Below are 18,380 nucleotides of genomic sequence, written 5' to 3' on the forward strand. Positions count from 1 at the left end.
TTTTTCAAAAAAATATATTGATTTTTTAACCGTAACTTTTTTATTTTTTATCTTAATAGGGTTGGTAAAAAAGAGTTTTGTCGGTTTTTACAAGATCTATAAGCTTATTAATACTAAATCTTTTTAAAGTCCTCACTCGTAAAAAGAGGTGACTTTGAAAAGGTTGGTAAAGGTGGTTTTGCAAGTTATTAAAAGTTTTAATTGTCAATAGCGCACTCAATTTTTGCCGTAAAAAAATTTTTGCAAACCAGGTTCTTGGGAATTAAATAAACTACAATTTTATATTGAAATATTCTTTTGTATCTCCGATGATAATCTTTCTATTCTGAAGAAAAGGCCATTTTTTTTCAAACTACAAAAATTCGTTATTCGCTTTTAACTCCATTTTTTTATAAACTAATTATTCTAAGCCGGTCAAACTTGTAGAACCTATTAATAATGCATAAATAAAGAAAACCAAATAATGTCAATTGCCATTGTTTTCATTATAAGCCACTTAATTTTTCAGCTAGAGACTTTTTTTGTATTTCTGGAGATATATACTTTTAAATACTTTAAATTACTTTGAACAAGTTATCCTCGAAAACTGCATAGTTTTCCCGTCTTTTGACTTTGAAACTACAATATTTAGCATTTGACGAAGAAGAGCTAATATATAATAAAGTATAGCTCGATTACAATTATTGGTCTTGAAGAAAATTAAAAAATACAGTTTTGTTTATTTTTTAAAAGGTATATTTTTGTTAAGTGAAGTTGTTTTGATAAAACGAAAAAATTTGGAGTTATTAGTAGAAAACTTATTAAAACCATTGATTTTTTCGATATAAGACTAACACTTTCGATAGCGAATAAATCGAAAACTATTGATTTTATCAAAAAATGTATATAACGTTTTTTGTTTAGAATGAACGTTTTTACCAACTTTTGTGGTCAAAATATAATGAAAAATTTCCACTTCCGGGATGGGGTGGAACCACCCCTATGGTAAAAGCGCCTTTCGGCATCATATAGATTTTGATCCTTGGACTATCCACTACTTATTCTTAAATTTTCAAGCATATCGATCCAGTCTGTAAAAATTACGAGGTTTTGTCCTATTTTAAGCTTCATTACTTGGACTAAATATTAAATATTTTAAAATATTTGTTCTCTGTCCCAATTAATATTTCAAAATGGTTATGATATGAACAAAGTTGATCAAAGGAACAAAAGTGGCACATGTAAAAGAATATAAATATATCTGGGTCAGAATATCAAGGTAAAAAAAGAAAACCAAACTACCGAAATAAGCGGACGAGTAAGAATGGGATGAGCTACATTCGGAAAACTCTCATATTATATACTGAAAAACAAAAAGATACCACAAAAGCTTAGAGCCAAAGTGTTCGATTCTTGTATCCTTCCCGTTCTCACTTACGAAGCTCAAACCTTGACATTCAAAAAATGAACATGGACAAGATTAGAAAAACTTAAAGAGCCATGGAATGACAGATGCTTGGTATTTCACTCATAGATTGGCAAACAAACGAATCAACCCGGAACAAAACAAAAGTAAGGGACGCCGTGGAACAAGCAGCTAAAATAAAATGGAAATGGTATATGGAGCAAAGAAGTTGGAAACTGGAGGAAGCGAAGAGACCAAGAGGAAGACCTCAAATGCGCTGGAGCGACGACACCAAAAGAGTCACAGGACCAATGTGGAAACGCCTCACACACAACAAGGATGAATCAGTGGCGGCTTTTGGGGGTAGGCAGGATAAGCCAGGCCTACCCAATAATTTTAAGAGCTTTAAAATAGAAAAAGATATATTCAAAAATTATGTTAAGGTAAGTCCATGATAATACACATTTATAACATTTATTCTAACATGACATTTTAGTTAAATCTGACAGTTGTCAAATTTTATTTGCAATTTGGCAAAAAAACAAATCAATTGTATTTATTGCATTTATAAAATGGTATTTTCTTTGATTTGTTTAGTCTTATAAATGTTACAGATTATATTCGTAGATATATTATATAATTCGTAAATAATTTTTTTTTGATTATAGCGCCATCTATCGACAACTAGAATAAATGTTATAAATGTCTGTAATTACCGACGTGCTTTTTTCTGTTACATATAATTTAATGCGTTAGAAAGAAATCAAAAAACTGTGACGCAATGAAAGATGCTCATGAGAAAAAGAATATTAGCTATATGTAATTTGCTGGCTTGGCCTACTCAAAATTTTACCCCACCAGCCGCCACTGGGATGAATGGCGAGAAATGGGAGAGGCCTTTATTCAACAATTCGAATAGAAAAAAGGCTATAAAAAAATAATATTACTTTATTCGCATTTCAACTTCTCGCTCTATTTTACTGTCATTTGTAATTGTTCCTCCTAGATACTTAAATTCTTTAACTTCGAAGTTACGATAATGTTTTGCCTTATTCGACGTCGTTTTTGTTTTGAGACGACCATGTATTTTTTTGTCTTTATTTATTTTTAGACCGATGTTTAACGCAACTTCTTCAAAGCTTGAGAAAATATCCTTAACTTCTAATGTTGACTGTGCCACTGCATCTACGATCTACATCATCGGCAAAGACGGGTACGATTTTTGCACCCCGAGCAGTTATGTCTGGTTGGATTTTAGGATAAATTTTTAGCATGGCATATTCTAAGACCAGATTAAACAACAATGGGGACAACGGATCTCCCTGTGTTAGTCCAGAATTTATGCAGAAAGCATTTGTTATTCCCCACTATTCTAGCTTATGCAAAGGAGTTATTTACACACATTTGTGTTACCGCAGTTAATTTCTTCGATACGCCGAGCTCGATCATTGCCTTCCATAGTGTTGCACGATTAATTATATCATAAGCCTGTTTGAAATCTATGAAGATCTGATGCACGTCTAGATTATACTCCCAATACTTTGCAAGCATTTGTCTTATTGTAAATATTTGATCAATAGTTAGGGTTACCATAATTTATTAAGGCCAAATCCGGACAGGGATAATCCAAGGAGTTGTAGGATATGTAAAATGTGAATTTGACTGTGTTGCTACCCCTACATTGTACATACCTCTATGCGAAATGCATATGGCACAATTAAACGTTGCTTTTAGAAAATGCTTCAAATAGTTCTTTCCATTTGTCATGAGTATTTGGGGGTTCTTATTTAGGTAGTAAAGTCCATTTACTACCATAAAGAATGAAATTTCCCACCGTTGGGCCAAATGTTTTACATTTTTTTTCAGTAAAGAAAAAAATCCGGACATTTCTCATATCCGGACGCCAATCCGGACATGTCTTTCAAATCCGGACTGTCCAGACGAAATCCGGACGTGTGGTAACCCTATCAATAGTCGATCTTCCAGGCCTGAAACGACTCTGGTAGTCACCAACTATTTCTTCGGCATATGGTAGTAATCTATTTAATAATACCGAAGCCAATCTTCCTCTTTCGGCATTATTTCTTGTTGCAGGCCTTTTCTATTAATTGATGGATTTTACTTATGAGTTCATGATTGCCAATTAGCTCGGCATCAATATTGTCCAGACCAGGGGATTTATCGTGTTTAAGAGTTTTTATGGCATACCTAATGTCTTCAATGCTTAATGGGAGTGTTTCTAATTTGACCGTTTGATACCCATGTTCTCCGTTGTTTCCACCACTTTCACTGTTTTCATCGTTTGCTTCAGTGAAATTTTGGATATTCAGGAGCCCTTCAAAAAATTCTTTCTATTATTTTGTTTTCGGCGGCCAGCCTTTCTCCATTTTTATCTCTCAATAAGTTGGGTGTCCTTATACCTCTCTGTAGAAATTTTTACTCTGTGTTCTTTATCGGCTGGGAGATAACCCATTTTGTAAATCATTTTTCATTGACCATCAACAAAATTTTCCCCTTTGTAGATCTTGGGAATGGTCCCATTACATCAATAATTGAGACAGTATGCCAAGGTTTTTCTATAGTGGATGGTTGCATTTTTGCTGCTGGTTGCATCTGTCACGGTTTATACTGAAGATGTTACATCTTTGGTTTAAATCGAACATGATTTATATAAGAAAATAATATGGTAATTAAAATTATAATTAAACAAATTATTAGTCTAATTATACAGGGTGTAACAAAAATACATGTCATAAATTAAATCACATATTCTGGGACCAAAAATAGTTTCAATTAATCTAACTTACCTTAGTACAAATGTGCACATAAAAAAGTTACAGCCCTTTGAAGTTACAAAATGAAAATCGATTTTTTCCAATACATATATCGAAAACTATTAGAGATATTTGATTGAAAATGGACATGTTGCATTATTATGGGAGTAGTATCTTAAGAAGAAATTATAGTGAAATTTAGACACTCCATAAAAATTTTATGGGGGTTTGGTTCTTTTAAACTCCCCCAAACTTTTGTGTACGTTCCAATTTGATTATTATTGTAGTACCATTAATTAAATACAATGTTTTAAAAACTTTTTGCCTCTTAGTACTTTTTCGAAAAGCCGAGTTTTTATCGAGATATTTTGAATATTTGTCAAATCCACCACATATTTGTATATGGTTATGGAGACTTGGTAATAATATGAAAATTTATTTATGATTTACATTTTTAGGTATATTTTGAACCCTATTAAAAAAGAAGCCACATCTTTATAAAAGGTGCCTGATCGAAAAATACAAAGAGGCAAAAAAGTTTTAAAAACACTGTGTTTAACTAATGGTATCGCAGGAATAGTTTAATTGGAACGTACACAAGCATTTGGGGGGTTAAAAATATTAAAAATATTGAATTTAACTAGTGGTACCACAATAATAATTGAATTTAAACGTACACAAAAGTTTGGGGGTTTTAAGGGAACGAAACCCCCATAAAATTTTTATGAGGTGCACAAATTTCACTATAATTTTTCTTTAAGATGTTCCTGCCATAAGAATGCCACATGTCCATTTCCAATAAAAAATCTCTAATAGTTTTCGATATATTAAAAAAAATTGATTTTCATTTTGTAACTTCAAAGGGCTGTAACTTTTTTTATGTGCATATTTGTACTAAGGTAAGTTAGATTCATTCGAATTATTTTTGGTCCCAGAATATGTGATTTAATTTATGACCTGTATTTTTATTACACCCTGTATTAAATTAAATTATTGTTTTGCTTGCTATCTTCCTTGTCGAAATGTGTATTTACTTAAGAGTGTTATAACACAACACAGCAACTACACATCTACAGTTTTGAGCGAATTAATGGGATCATTGTGACATTTTTCAATATTCACAGTTGGTAGTCAAAAAAATGTTTTGGATGGACCTGTGGTACCAATCGAAGGCACGATAAACAGTCAAAAATACAAATTCATGTTGAAACAGCGTTTGGACACAGAACTCTAAAAATGTCAGCACCAAGAGGAACGATTCTTCAACAAGATTCTGCTCCCTGTTACAAGTCAAAGCAAATGATGGAATTTTTCAAAAATAAGAAAACTAATATTTTAGATTGGCCTAGTAATTCGCGAGACCTCAACCCCATTGAAAATTTATGGGCCATTGGCAAAGCTAGACTGCGCGACATCGACTGTACTACAATAATAAAAATTATAGAAGCGGTCATTCAGGTTTGATGTCGAGATGAAAGGATATCTGGGAACTGTCAGAAGCTCGTAGAATCTATGTTAAAACGGGTAAAAGCATTAATTGCAGCCAAAGGGAGACATATTTTCTACTAAATTATGTAAGTTTACCTTTACAGTTTTGTCAAAATATAGTTTTTTCCAAATAAACCGGTTTTTCATTAAAACAGCCTATGATTCCATTAATTCGCACAGTACTTTATTTTATAAAAAAAAAACATTTTAAAAAATAAACAAAGAAGAAGAAACGACGAAACCCAAGCGACTCCATTTTCAAACAAATAAATATTTAAAAATAAAATCTTTGGATTTCTTAATTCGGAAACAGATTCTCTCTTACACATATTCCCCATACTTCTAAAATTTGCAAGGAATAAAGGGTGATGAATGCAGAGACATGGGGAGTCTATATAGTTGCACTCCACAACACATCAATTCAACGGGGCAAAGATCAACAAATCTGTTTTTCTATGGATGCTATACAATGTGCAACTTCTCGCACTACTTACATACATTCAAAACGAACAATTTCTCAGGCTGTGAGAAAAGTAGGCCATTGCAGTGAGAAATATTTTTTCTCACGGGTTCCATACTTAGAATCGCGGTTTCCATGGTAACATGCACAATACAAACACAAATATTTTTGTCACATAAAATATGTCAAATCAAAACTTACCAGGAATTACCTTTCAAAACTGTTCAAATATAACTGGTAACTATAATTTTAAATAAATAAAAGTATATAAATATTAAGGATATTAAATACCTACATATGTGTATAATATGTATTTTATTTCAATGTTGGCATATAATCTACATAAAAGCACCTAAATTATTTAATTTTGAAGTTTGAACTCTTGACAAAAACGCATCCATAGAAAAAGTACAGTGTACAACACGTGAGAAAACGACATATTTCTCCCTCGCTTGATTTGCGGCACTCGCCTCGTACATCGGCTCGTGCCAACAAACTTCTGCGCTCGTGAGAAATATGTCTTTTTTCTCTCTTGTTGTACAATATACTATTCCTAGTACTCAATACGTGAGTAAAAACGCAGGTAGATAAAGGCATTTTATATTTAATTTCGATTCAGAGATCATTACCATCTCTCTATGGACCATTTCGAACTTTGGTTCTCTTCAGGAGAGCTTGTAAGGATGCTCTGAATCGAAATTAGACATATTTGCCAAGTATGCCAATTACAAGGAAATAATCAACATGTAGACGCACTCGTGACCTCTATTAAAGAAACGATTTTCAAACAAATAAATATTTAAAAATAAAATCTTTTGATTTCTTAATTCGGAAACAGATTCTCTCTTATACCTATTACCCATCCTTCTAAAATTTGCAAAGAACAAAGGGTGATGAATGCAGAGACATGGGGAGTCTATATAGTTGAACTCCACAACACATCAATTCAACGAGGCAAAGATCAACAAATCTGTTTCCTAGTACTCAATACGTGAGTAAAAACGCATGTAGATAAAGACATTTTATATTTAATTTCGACTCAGAGATCATTACCATCTCTCTATGGACCATTTCGAACTTTTGTTCTCTTCAGGAGAGCTTGTAATGATGCTCTAAATCGAAATTAGACATATTTGCCAAGTATGCCAATTGCAAGGAAATAATCAACATGTAGACGCACTCGTGACCTCTATTAAAGAAACGACGAAACCCAAGCGACTCAATTTTCATTAAAATAAATATTTAAGAAATAAAATCTTTGGATTTCTTAATTCGGAAACAGATTTTCGCTTATACCTATTAAAAAAGAAGAATTTAAAACAGTGTATTTACCTGGCACATGTGTTGTTTAAACCAGTAGGTGGGTTTTTGTATTTATTCCAATATATCATCGAAAGGTTTGGTATTCTTTTTTGTATGTCGTCGATGAGCATATCTTCCGAAAAGTTTGGACTCTTGTCTATAAATGGTTCTAGATCATAACTCTCTATCGTACTTTCAGCGTGTATGGTAATAGGATCCAGGCTCTTTTGCAATAGCAACCTGAAATAGAGATTTTTGTTAATTAGACATATTTCGCTGAAAAAACAAGAGAGCGTGGCACTTGCGGAGTGTCGACAGACGTAAATACTTCTTATAGATGCGATTACATTCGATTCGATTCAATTCGGTTCGATTCTATTCGGTTCGATTCGATCCCATTTGATTTGTTTTATTAATTTTATGACATCTATCTAGATGTCAACGATACGGGCATACCAATTCATACTGCCATTTTAGACCACTATGTGTAAAGTGCACTGGGAATCATGCAACAGAGCAATACACCAGAAACGAAAGAAGAGCCAACATCAAGTGTGTACTCTGCGAGGGAGACCACCCAGCAAATTACAAAGGTTGTAAGGTATGCAAGAAGATACAAACGAAAAAATTCCCAACGATTAGGCCCAATTCTAGCATCAATGACTCATGCACAACATGTTAAGGCAGGATTTACCTTCGCCCAAATAGTTAATAACTAACAATAAATTTAGAATAGTACTCGTAATACAAATAAAATATAAACTATGTAACATGTAACACTAAATATCCAGCTGTCACTGCACCTGGAGGAACTGCAATCATAATAAAGTCATCGACAAAACACCACGAATTAAATAAGTTTAAAAGAGACTATACAGGGTGTCCCGAAAAGATTGGTCATAAATTATACCACACATTCTGGAGTCAAAAATAGTTCGACTGAACCTAACTTACCTTAGTACAAATGTGCTCATAAAAAAGTTACAGCCCTTTGAAGTTACAAAATGAAAATCGATTTTTTTCAACATATTGAAAACTATTAAGATTTTTTATTGAAAATGGACATGTCGCATTCTTATGGCAGCAGCATCTTAAATAAAAATTAAAGTGAAATTTGTGTATGCTTATGGCAGGATTATCTTAAAACAAAGTTATAGTAAGAATTCTCCATCCCATAAAAATTTTATGGGGGTTTTGATCCCTTAAACCCCCCCCCCCCCCAAACTTTTGTGTACGTTCCAATTAATTCATTATTGTGGTACCATTAGTTAAACACAACGTTTTTGAAACTTTTTTCCTCTTTTTTCGATAAGCGAATTTGAAAATTTTTTCGATAAGCGAATTTTATAAAGATGCGGCTTCTTTTTTAATATATTTACATAAAAATTTTATAGGAGTTTTGTTCCTTTAAACCCCCCAAATGTTTGTGTACGTTCCAATTAAACTATTATTGTGGTACTATTAGTTAAACACAGTGTTTTTAAAACTTTTTTGTCTCTTAGTCTTTTTTTTGATAAGTCACCTTTTATCGAGATGTTTTTCAAAATATACCTAAAAATGTAAATTATAAATACATTTTCAGATTATTAACAGGTCTCTATAATCGTAGGTACTTAACCATATACAAATATGTGGTGGGTTCGATAAATATTCAAAATATCTCGATAAACACTGGCTTATCGAAAAAGTCCTAAGAGGCAAAAATGTTTTAAAAACAGTGTGCTTAACTAATGCTGCCACACTAATAATTAAATTGGAACGTACACAAAAGTTTGGGGGGTGTAAGGGAACAAAACCACCACAAATTTTTTATTTCACTTTAATTTTTATTTAAGATGCTGCTGCCATAAGAATGCGACATGTCCATTTTCAATGAAAAATCTCTAAGAGTTTTCGATATATGAAAAAAAAATGATTTTCGTTTTGTAATTTCAAAGGGCTGTAACTTTTTTTGTGTGCACTATTGTAAATATATAGGTAAGTGAGATTTAATCAACCTATTTTTGTCCCCAGAATCGGTGGTATAATTTATGGTTATGACCAATCTTTTCGGAAGACCCTGTATATACAAGCAACAAGTATTAGCATAGAAGTATATTCAAATGGGAAATAAGCCACAATTTTACCTAAAAATGATTTTATTAACGTTTCGACGCCCAAGTCGGGTGTCGGTGTCAAAATACAAAATAATATTGATACAAAATACAATATTATTTTGTATTTTGACAACGACACCCGACTTGGGTGTCGAAACGTTAATAAAATCATTTTTAGGTAAAATTGTGGCTTATTTCCCATTTGAATATACTTCATTATAAAAATGCCACAAGAAAATAGCTTCAGAACAAAATTAGCATAGAAGACTAAAACGGTCACTTAACAATAACTGCAATATACAGTCCACCACGACATACCATAGCCAAAAATCAATACCAAGGATTTTTCAACACACTTGGAAACAGGTTTCTATCAGGCGACGATTATAACGCAAAACACACTTACGAAGGATTCAAGCTAATAACCCAAAAAGGTAGGCAATTATAAAATCCAATGGAAACCACCATCTTTAAAAAGATATCCACTGGCGAACCCATCTATATTGACCCACAGACACAAACAAAATTCCAGACTTATTCAATTTCTGTGATAGCAAAAGCATACCACTGGAATCCCAGACAACACAATCTTGTTTCGAATTATCATCCGACCACTCTCCTGTCTTGGTCATGATATCCACCAATATCCTCGAAACAGAACGTCCGCCATATGTAACTAATAAATATACGAATTGGATTAAATTACAAGCTATTCTTGATGACAAACTATGAGATAGATCTAAACACCCCATGATGGCGATATTGATGTAGCAGTAGATAATTCAGGAAGCTTGCTGGCAGTTAACACCTATACAAACAAAAGCAACAATACAGCAGGACTTACTTAACGAAATAAAAGAAAAAATCGCAGAATAACGAAGACTAAGGAAAATACGGCAAAGAACCCGCGCACCTAAGAATAAAAATACATTAAACCAAGCTACAGCACGATTAAAAACTTTGTTAAACAAAGATAAAAACGAAGCTCGGGGTTTGAAACTAAATATCAAGACAAAAACAATGATTATAAGTAGAAATAATTACCCAACGCAAAGATATATATTATGTCTCTGGAGAAGAAATCGAACAAGTCAGACAATTTAAGTACCTGGGTTGTCTGCTGAACAAGGTTTGGAAGGTTGGAGCACTAAGAATGAAATAAAGAGCAGAGTAGAACAAGCCAGAAATGTTTTCTCGAGGCTTCGTAAATTTCTAACTGATCGTAAGTTGGATTTCAACCTCCGATACAAGATGTTCAAGTGTTACGTTTGGCATGTGCTCTTGTACGGAATGGAAGCATAGACGTTAAAGGCCAGTTTCATTAACAAACATTGAAGTCTATGAAATGTGGTGCCTGCGTTGAGTGCTTAAAATATCATGAACGGACACAGTCAGAAATGAGAAAGTACTAAGGAGAGCGGGCTTACAGAATAGGGAACTTTTTAATTATGTTAAAAGTAAGAAAACTGCATACTTGGAATACACATTACGAGGAGATCGATACACTTCTCAGCAACTGATACTCGAAGGAAATATAGAGGGTAAGACGAATCTGCGATGTAAAAAATGCCATAGCTGCGTAATATTCGCTAATGGACAGGAATCCGCAGTCTCTTAATTTCTTCGCAATGCTGCTAAAAACAGAATTTTTTAATCCTGACTAACTAACATCTCACCTGACAAAACAATGTACGGTGGACGCCCACGCAGAAATGCATGGCATTTTAAGAAAAAGAAGAATAAAAACGACGACATAAAACAATCATAGACGTATATATTATATAGACTGAACCTATTCTCCGCGCTTCCTGACGACAAGATTTGTGGGACAGGTTTGCTGTATCTTGTTCTAGCACATTGTATCGTGAAACTAAGATGGCACTAAGTGGGGGTATAGGCAGGGAAGAGGAAGACTACTGGCGCTGCTTTACTATACGTAAGAGTGAAACAGCACTGAGCCAAAACAAAAAAGATGGTGTCTCCACTTCGCTGAACATGACACTCTATCTATGGTAATTATATGTCTATGAAAAGGATATCTACAAAATCTATCTTTTACGGAAACCTCCAAATACTCGCTATTGAAGGCAACTCAAAAGATTAACCGACCACAACTCTCTAATCCGCCTATCTGGACCAGTAACGGACGATGGGCTAAAAGTAACAAATAAAAAGCCACAGCTTTTGCCAAATACCTGAAGGAAGTGTTCCAGTCACATGCTCAAAACAACAACCCTAAAGCAAAAGATAATATTTAATTGTATTTAGAATATGCTTATCCATACCAACTAGAAGCACCATTGGAGATATTCACTGCCAAACAAGTTTTCAACAAAATCCAAACAGATCTAAATCCGAAAAAGCCCCAGATTTCATATCCTACGCCAAGAGGTTGGCATTGTTGTACATTAGAAAACATTTTTTTTATAATGTTTTGTTGCATTAAAAAAGTATTATTTTGTATCTGTATGTGTATTTTTTTGTAAAGAGTCTAAACGGTTTGAAGTAGAAAGGGTACAAGTACATTTTTCTAATTTGCTAGTTTAGACCAAAACAATTATATTGCTGAGTTTTTACTATTTTTTTGATTTTCTCTTTACAAACGTGTTCTCGCAAGATAAGGATATCCATTTCCAGATTTTATTGCAATATATCAACTTAAAACGCGTTTATCTTCATATGTTGAAAATAGCACTTACACCCTTTCTATTTTAAGCCCCTCCATTGTAATAAATCCAAACTGGTAAAGAGTGTAGGTAACTAGTGCCCATAGAACTCCGAATGCAATAATTTTCGTAAAGAACAGGTCCTTTCCATTGCGGGAGCACATTGAGTTAATCATCGTTATTCTTGAGTATCTGTAAAAATAAAAGAATTTTAGACCTCAATTCAGTATAAGCGCACGAATAAAGTGAATCCTCGCAGCTCGCCAGGATACTCGACGCGCTGCTCGCCAGGATTCTGGACTCACATCTCGCCAGTCATCTCGCCAAGATGATGGATCTGATCGATATATTTAAGGGTCTTTAAGTAAATATTCCACCAACGGTTAGAGTTTTAAAGACAATATTTTTCCAAGCGGCTTTCAGAGGCTACATTAACGTGTCATCAAAACGGAAAAGGCGTTCCAAGATTGCGGCTTTAATTTTGAATAAATTGTTGAGATATTTGGTACACATATTCGTAATATAGTAAAGAATTGCGGTACTCAATTTGAAAAATATGTTACTATGTGGAAATTACTCTATTACTAAATACAATTTAAAAAAACGAGCATGTACCGCCATTAACCCTAGAAGGACCAAGGAGGGTTAAAAAGTATCCACAATATTGCATTACATCCGATTTTCTAAATACCTTTGTTCTTAAAAATCTCAAATAATTAGTAGTTGTCGGCGTACTGTTGCCCTATTAGATGGAATAATTAGCATTTCTATAATTTAATTCATTTCCTCATACTTTTATAAAAACTTGACAGTGGACTGGACAGTGTATAAATAATCCCCTTCAATACCTTCAACACCATCCCAAAATGGAAAGGGACGATATCATTCATGTATCAAATTAGCAAAATCTAAAAGAAAAAAAGGCCAATAAGTGGGCAAAAACAACCATAGTTTGTTCAAAATGCAAGTATGTATGCGGTAAGCACAGCAAGAAGTCAAAAATCTCTCTGTATCCTACGATGATGCCAATTACACTGAAGCCGAAGACTCCGGGTAAATTATAAATTCGTATCTTTTAACTGTTCGATTAATGTCTAGGAATAATATAAAAGTGTTATTTTTAAATTAGTTTTTTAAAGAAGCAGGCTTTTGATTAATTTATGTGTGGACATTTATTGACCCTCCTTGGTCCTCGTTGTTTCTTTAACTTAAGTTAAGTCCACTTTAACTTTATTATGAAATCGAGCGTAAGAAGAACAAAAAAATACATTTTTTTAATATACTTTTTTATCCCATGCCTAGATTTTGTGTCATATTGGAACTACATACTAAAAATTTTTATCTCTAACAAGAAATCGAAGATATTATAACTAAATAAATGATTAAGCAACATAGAGAAATAGTCACTGTCATTTTGACAAACCTGCGTCAGATTTATAAGTGTAATAGCACGATTATCAGCATATACTCTGGGATAATTAGCAAAATTCATGGAAAAGTTATTTACCAGCAATTTTATTGCTGGAATCGAATTATAAGATCCTCCATATTAATAATATAGGTATGCAAAGTCCGCAGATAGTGTGCTACTTTTTTTATAAACAAAATGGCGCCGACAAATCGTATTTTTTTCAATTATTGCGCTATAACTCCGAAGATTTTAACTTTACAACAAAAACACTTGCACCAGAAACTTGGATGCATTTGAAAACTCCACCATAACACTGAATACTATGTCCATTGAGAGAGTGAGCAAATTCAAATACCTAGGAACGTGGCTTTTTGAAGACTGGGCATCGGACAGGGAAGTAAAATGTCGCATTGTCCAAGCTCGACAAGCTTTCGTAAAATTCAGGAAGGTACTGAGCTGCTCAGAGTTCGACCTTACACTGAGACTAAGGTTTACTAAATGCTACGTGTGGTCGGTGCTGCTATATGGCATAGAGGGCTGGACACTCAAAACGAGGGATATAAACAGATTAGAAGCCTTCGAAATGTGGCTTTATCGCCGTATCCTAAAGATACCATGGACGGCGAAAGTCACAAATGTGGATGTCCTTAAAAGAATCAACCAAGAACGTCAGCTTTTCGAAAACATCAAGAAAAGAAAAACGGCGTATTTGGGTCACATCATGCGAAACGAAAAATACCAGTTCCTTCAACTTATAATCCAGGGTAAAATTGAAGGCAAGAGAGGAATAGGACGCAAGAAAATGTCCTGGCTCCGAAACATAAGGCAATGGACAGGGATTACCGACATACAATCACTGATACACATTGCAAGAAACAGAGAGTTAATGGAAAATGTGATCGCCAACATCCATTAGTGGATCTGCATTTGAAGAAGAAGAAGAACAAAAACACCCAAATAAAAATTCACCGCAATTAAATTCTGCATAGAGATATGTTTTTCACGATTTGCTCCGACGAAAATTTTCCTCGGAAAATGCGGGTTTTCCTAACAAAAATTCTAATTTTCAAATTAAGTTTTAGGTAAGTAATTATTAATCAATAATTAAATAACTTAGTGACATCAAAGCTTTCTTAGTATAGATTATAATTCCAGAAGCCGGTGAAAATTAAACGAATATTTTAACAACAATTCAATTGTTAATTAACAATTTATGATCGCAATAAAAACCAAAATAATCATGATACATTAATCAAACTTATAAAGATTATAAAGATGAGATGCTTATTTAATATTTTATCGACAAAATATAAATTTTTCTTTTTTTTTTGCATAATCCTTAAATTTTGAAAAAAAAATAGTTATAATACGCGCGCTGGTCTAACTAGTAAAGTACAAAGAAAGGTTATTTACCAGCAATTTTATTGCTGGAATCGAATTATAAGATCCTATACATTATTAATATAGGTATGCAAAGTCCGCAGATAGTGTGCTACTTTTTTATAAACAAAATGGCGCCGACAAATCGTATTTTTTCAATTATTGCTCTATAACTCCGAAGATTTTAACTTTACACCAAAACACTCAAATAAAAATTCACCCCAATTTAATTCTACATAGAGGCATGTTTTTCCCGATTTGCTCCGACGAAAATTTTTCTCGAAAAATGTGGGTTTTCCCAACAAAATCTCGAATTTTCAAATAATTTTTTTGGGCCAGTAATTATTTATTAATAATTATATAGCTTAGTGAAATAAAAGCTTTCTTGGTATAGATTATAAATTCAGAAGCCGGTGAAAATGAAACGAATATTTTAGCAACAATTCAATTGTTAATTAACAATTTAGAGTCGCAATAACAACCAAAATAATCATGAGACATTGATCAAACTTAGAAAGATTATAAAGGTGTGATGCCTATTTAATATTTTGTCGACAAAATATAAATTTTTCATTTTTTTGCATAATCTTTAAATGTTTAAAAAAAATTGTTATAAACAAATTAACATTTCTCAGAAATTGTTTATTATATTCTAATTTTAAAAAATACTTAAAATTCGTATTCATAGGTCTTGAAAATGAATGCTTTAAAAAAAATTTCCAACCATTTGCAAAAAAGTTATGAAACAGCAAAATAAATATACGATAGCTCCGTTGTTTATAATTTGTTTTAATTGTTTCAAAGCTTAAAAGTAAGTCTATGGTACAATCTAATTACTCACAAAGAATGTCAAAAATTAAATTAAAAATACTTTTTTTTGTAATTTTTAGCGCAAAAGTAGGCCTGATACAGAGTCGGAGCTAAAATGTTCACTCGAAGCGACTGACACGCAGCATACATTATTTATTAAAAGTGTACGTCGCGCGGCCGCGCGCCGGTCGTCGTTCAGAGTGAAAATTTTAGCTACAGTACTGTATTATTCTACTTTCGCGCGTGTAAATTACAAAAAAATATATTTATAATCTTTAATTAAAATATAACCATTAAACTTATAATCGATATTTTTTTGTAAATAATTAGCTTGTACTTTAAACTCACTTCTACGCTTTGAAATAATTAAAAAAAAATTATAAACACCGTAGCAATCGTATGTTTACTTTGCTGTTTCATAACTTTTTTGCAAATGGTTGCAAAAAAGTTTTAAAGCATTCATTTTCAAGATATTCGAAATGAGCATTTTAGCTATTTTTTTAAATTTTAATATAATAAAAACTTTCTGAGAAACGTTAATTTGTTTATAACTATTTTTTTTTAAATTTAAAGATTATGCAAAAAAATTAAAAATTTATATTTTGTCGAGAAAATGTTAAATAGGCATCTCATCTTTATAAGATTTCAAAGTTTGATCAGTGTATCATAATTATTTTGGTTATTATTGCGACCGTAAATTATTAATTAACAATTGAATTGTTGCTAAAATATTCGTTCAATTTTCACCAGCTTCTGGAACTATAATCTGAACCAAGAAGGCTTTTAAGTCACCAAATGGTTTAATTATTGGTAGATAATTACTTATCTAAAACTTTATTTGAAAATTAAAAATTTTGTTGGGAAAACCCGCATTTTCCAAAGAAAATTTTCGTCGGAGCAGATCGGGAAAAACACGTCTCTATGCAGAATTTAATCACGGTGAATTTTTATTTGAGTGTTTTTGTTGTAAAGTTAAAATCTTCGGAGTTATAGAGCAATAATTGAAAAAAACACGATTTTCGTGCGCCATTTTGTTTATAAAAAAAGTAGCACACTATCTGAGGACTTTGCATACCTATATTATTAATATATAGGATCTTATAATTCGATTCCAGCAATAAAATTTCTGGTAAATAACTTTTCCCAAAAATGGCCTATTCTCCGATAATCATCCCAGAATAATAGGGATTACGAACACTCGATACGAATCGTATTCGCCATGTTTTACCATAAGGCGCTATGGTAAAACGCGGCTGATACGATTCGTATCGAGTGTTCGTAATCCCACCTCTGTTCTCTTATCTATATCAATATCTGTTCAGTGCAGTAGTGTATTATTTTACGAATTCGTTAGTGTTGATCCATAGGGAAGTAGTGTTTATTTTATAATTTATTTATTATATTTTTGTGTAATAGAACTAAGTTGTTGAACTATTAAAAAAAAGGCTATTGTAAATTGTGAGTTTTACTTATAGGTAAGCATCTTCACGTAAAAATATTTCGAATTTTAATCTGATTATATAAAGTTTAAGGAATATTTTTTATTCTAAAAATATTATCAATAGTTTAAAAAAATGGGAAAAAGTTCTTTTAAAAAAAGGATTGAAACTGGTTAGAGTGCTTTTGGCGCTCTATGAACCAAATAAAATAAGACGGCTCTTATTTCGCTTCACAACGAAATGATTATTTATTATTTAGACAAGGCGAAAACGGCAGGTTCGAAGGGAAAAATATTCCCATGAGATTTTTTTGCATAATCACATTCGTGAGACATCCCAGAATAAGGTTCAAGAAGTCTCCCACGTGAAAAGTGGGCCAATTTTTTTTACAATTTTTTTTTTTTAATCAAATGGCAAGAATCAATATTTTTGGCCCGAACAATTTTTTATTTAATTTTTTGGACCATTCTGGACAAAAAAGGTCTCTTATAATTTTTCTCTAAAGTTGATCGTTTTCGACTTATAAGCAATTTAAAATTGAAAAAAACGAAAAATGGCGATTTTCAAGGCTTAATAACTCTGTTAAAAGTTATTACTATGAAAGTCAGTTTATGACTAAATCAAAGTTTAAAGCCCCCCCTACAAGATCCTGAAGAAATTTTTGTCATTATTTTATTACTAAGCTGTTATTTTTAAGTAATAATAATAAGTGCCATGCACGTGTGCGGCAGCTGTAAGTGCTGAGTGCGAGAGAGAAGCCATTCCAGCAGTGTAATTGTGCATCTTACTCGCACTCACATTTACAACCGCGTCAATACGATCTAACCGCTCATAACAGTTATTAAGTCTTAAAAATGGCCATTTCCGCGTTTTCAAATTTTAAATTGCTTATAACTCGAAAAAGATCAACTTTAGAGAAAAATTATAGGAGACCTTTTTTGTCCAGAATGGTCCAAAAAATCTAAAAAAAATTAGTCCGGGCCAAAAATATTGCTTTTTGCAATTTGATTAAAAAAATGGTTAAAAAAAATTGGCCCACTTTTCACGTGGGCGACTTCTTGAACCTTATTCTGGGATGTCTCACGAATGTGATTATGCAAAAATATCTCATGGGAATATTTGTCCCAACGAACCCGCCGTTTCCGCCTTGTCTAATTGTTTTATTGTTAT

General features: G+C 32.6%; 1 protein-coding gene across 2 annotated transcripts in view; it reads right to left on the reverse strand.

Annotated features, from left to right (window-relative positions):
• Positions 1–18,380, reverse strand: part of LOC114338558 (uncharacterized) — a 221,349-nt gene that overhangs the window by 68,411 nt on the left and 134,558 nt on the right. Inside the window, exons 2-3 of one of the 2 annotated variants that reach the window (XM_050649768.1) lie at positions 12,204–12,362; positions 7,439–7,648 (exon numbers count right to left, since the gene is read on the reverse strand). The exons of the other annotated variant lie outside the window; for it this stretch is intronic. Coding sequence (XP_050505725.1) covers positions 7,439–7,648; positions 12,204–12,346 — 353 coding nt within the window. The 5' untranslated portion in view covers positions 12,347–12,362. The remainder of the gene's footprint in view (positions 1–7,438; positions 7,649–12,203; positions 12,363–18,380) is intronic. 2 annotated transcript variants of the gene reach the window in all.

The sequence above is a fragment of the Diabrotica virgifera genome, chromosome 4 (assembly GCF_917563875.1).
Source record: "Diabrotica virgifera virgifera chromosome 4, PGI_DIABVI_V3a".
In the NCBI taxonomy this organism is placed as follows: Eukaryota; Metazoa; Arthropoda; class Insecta; order Coleoptera; family Chrysomelidae; genus Diabrotica; species Diabrotica virgifera.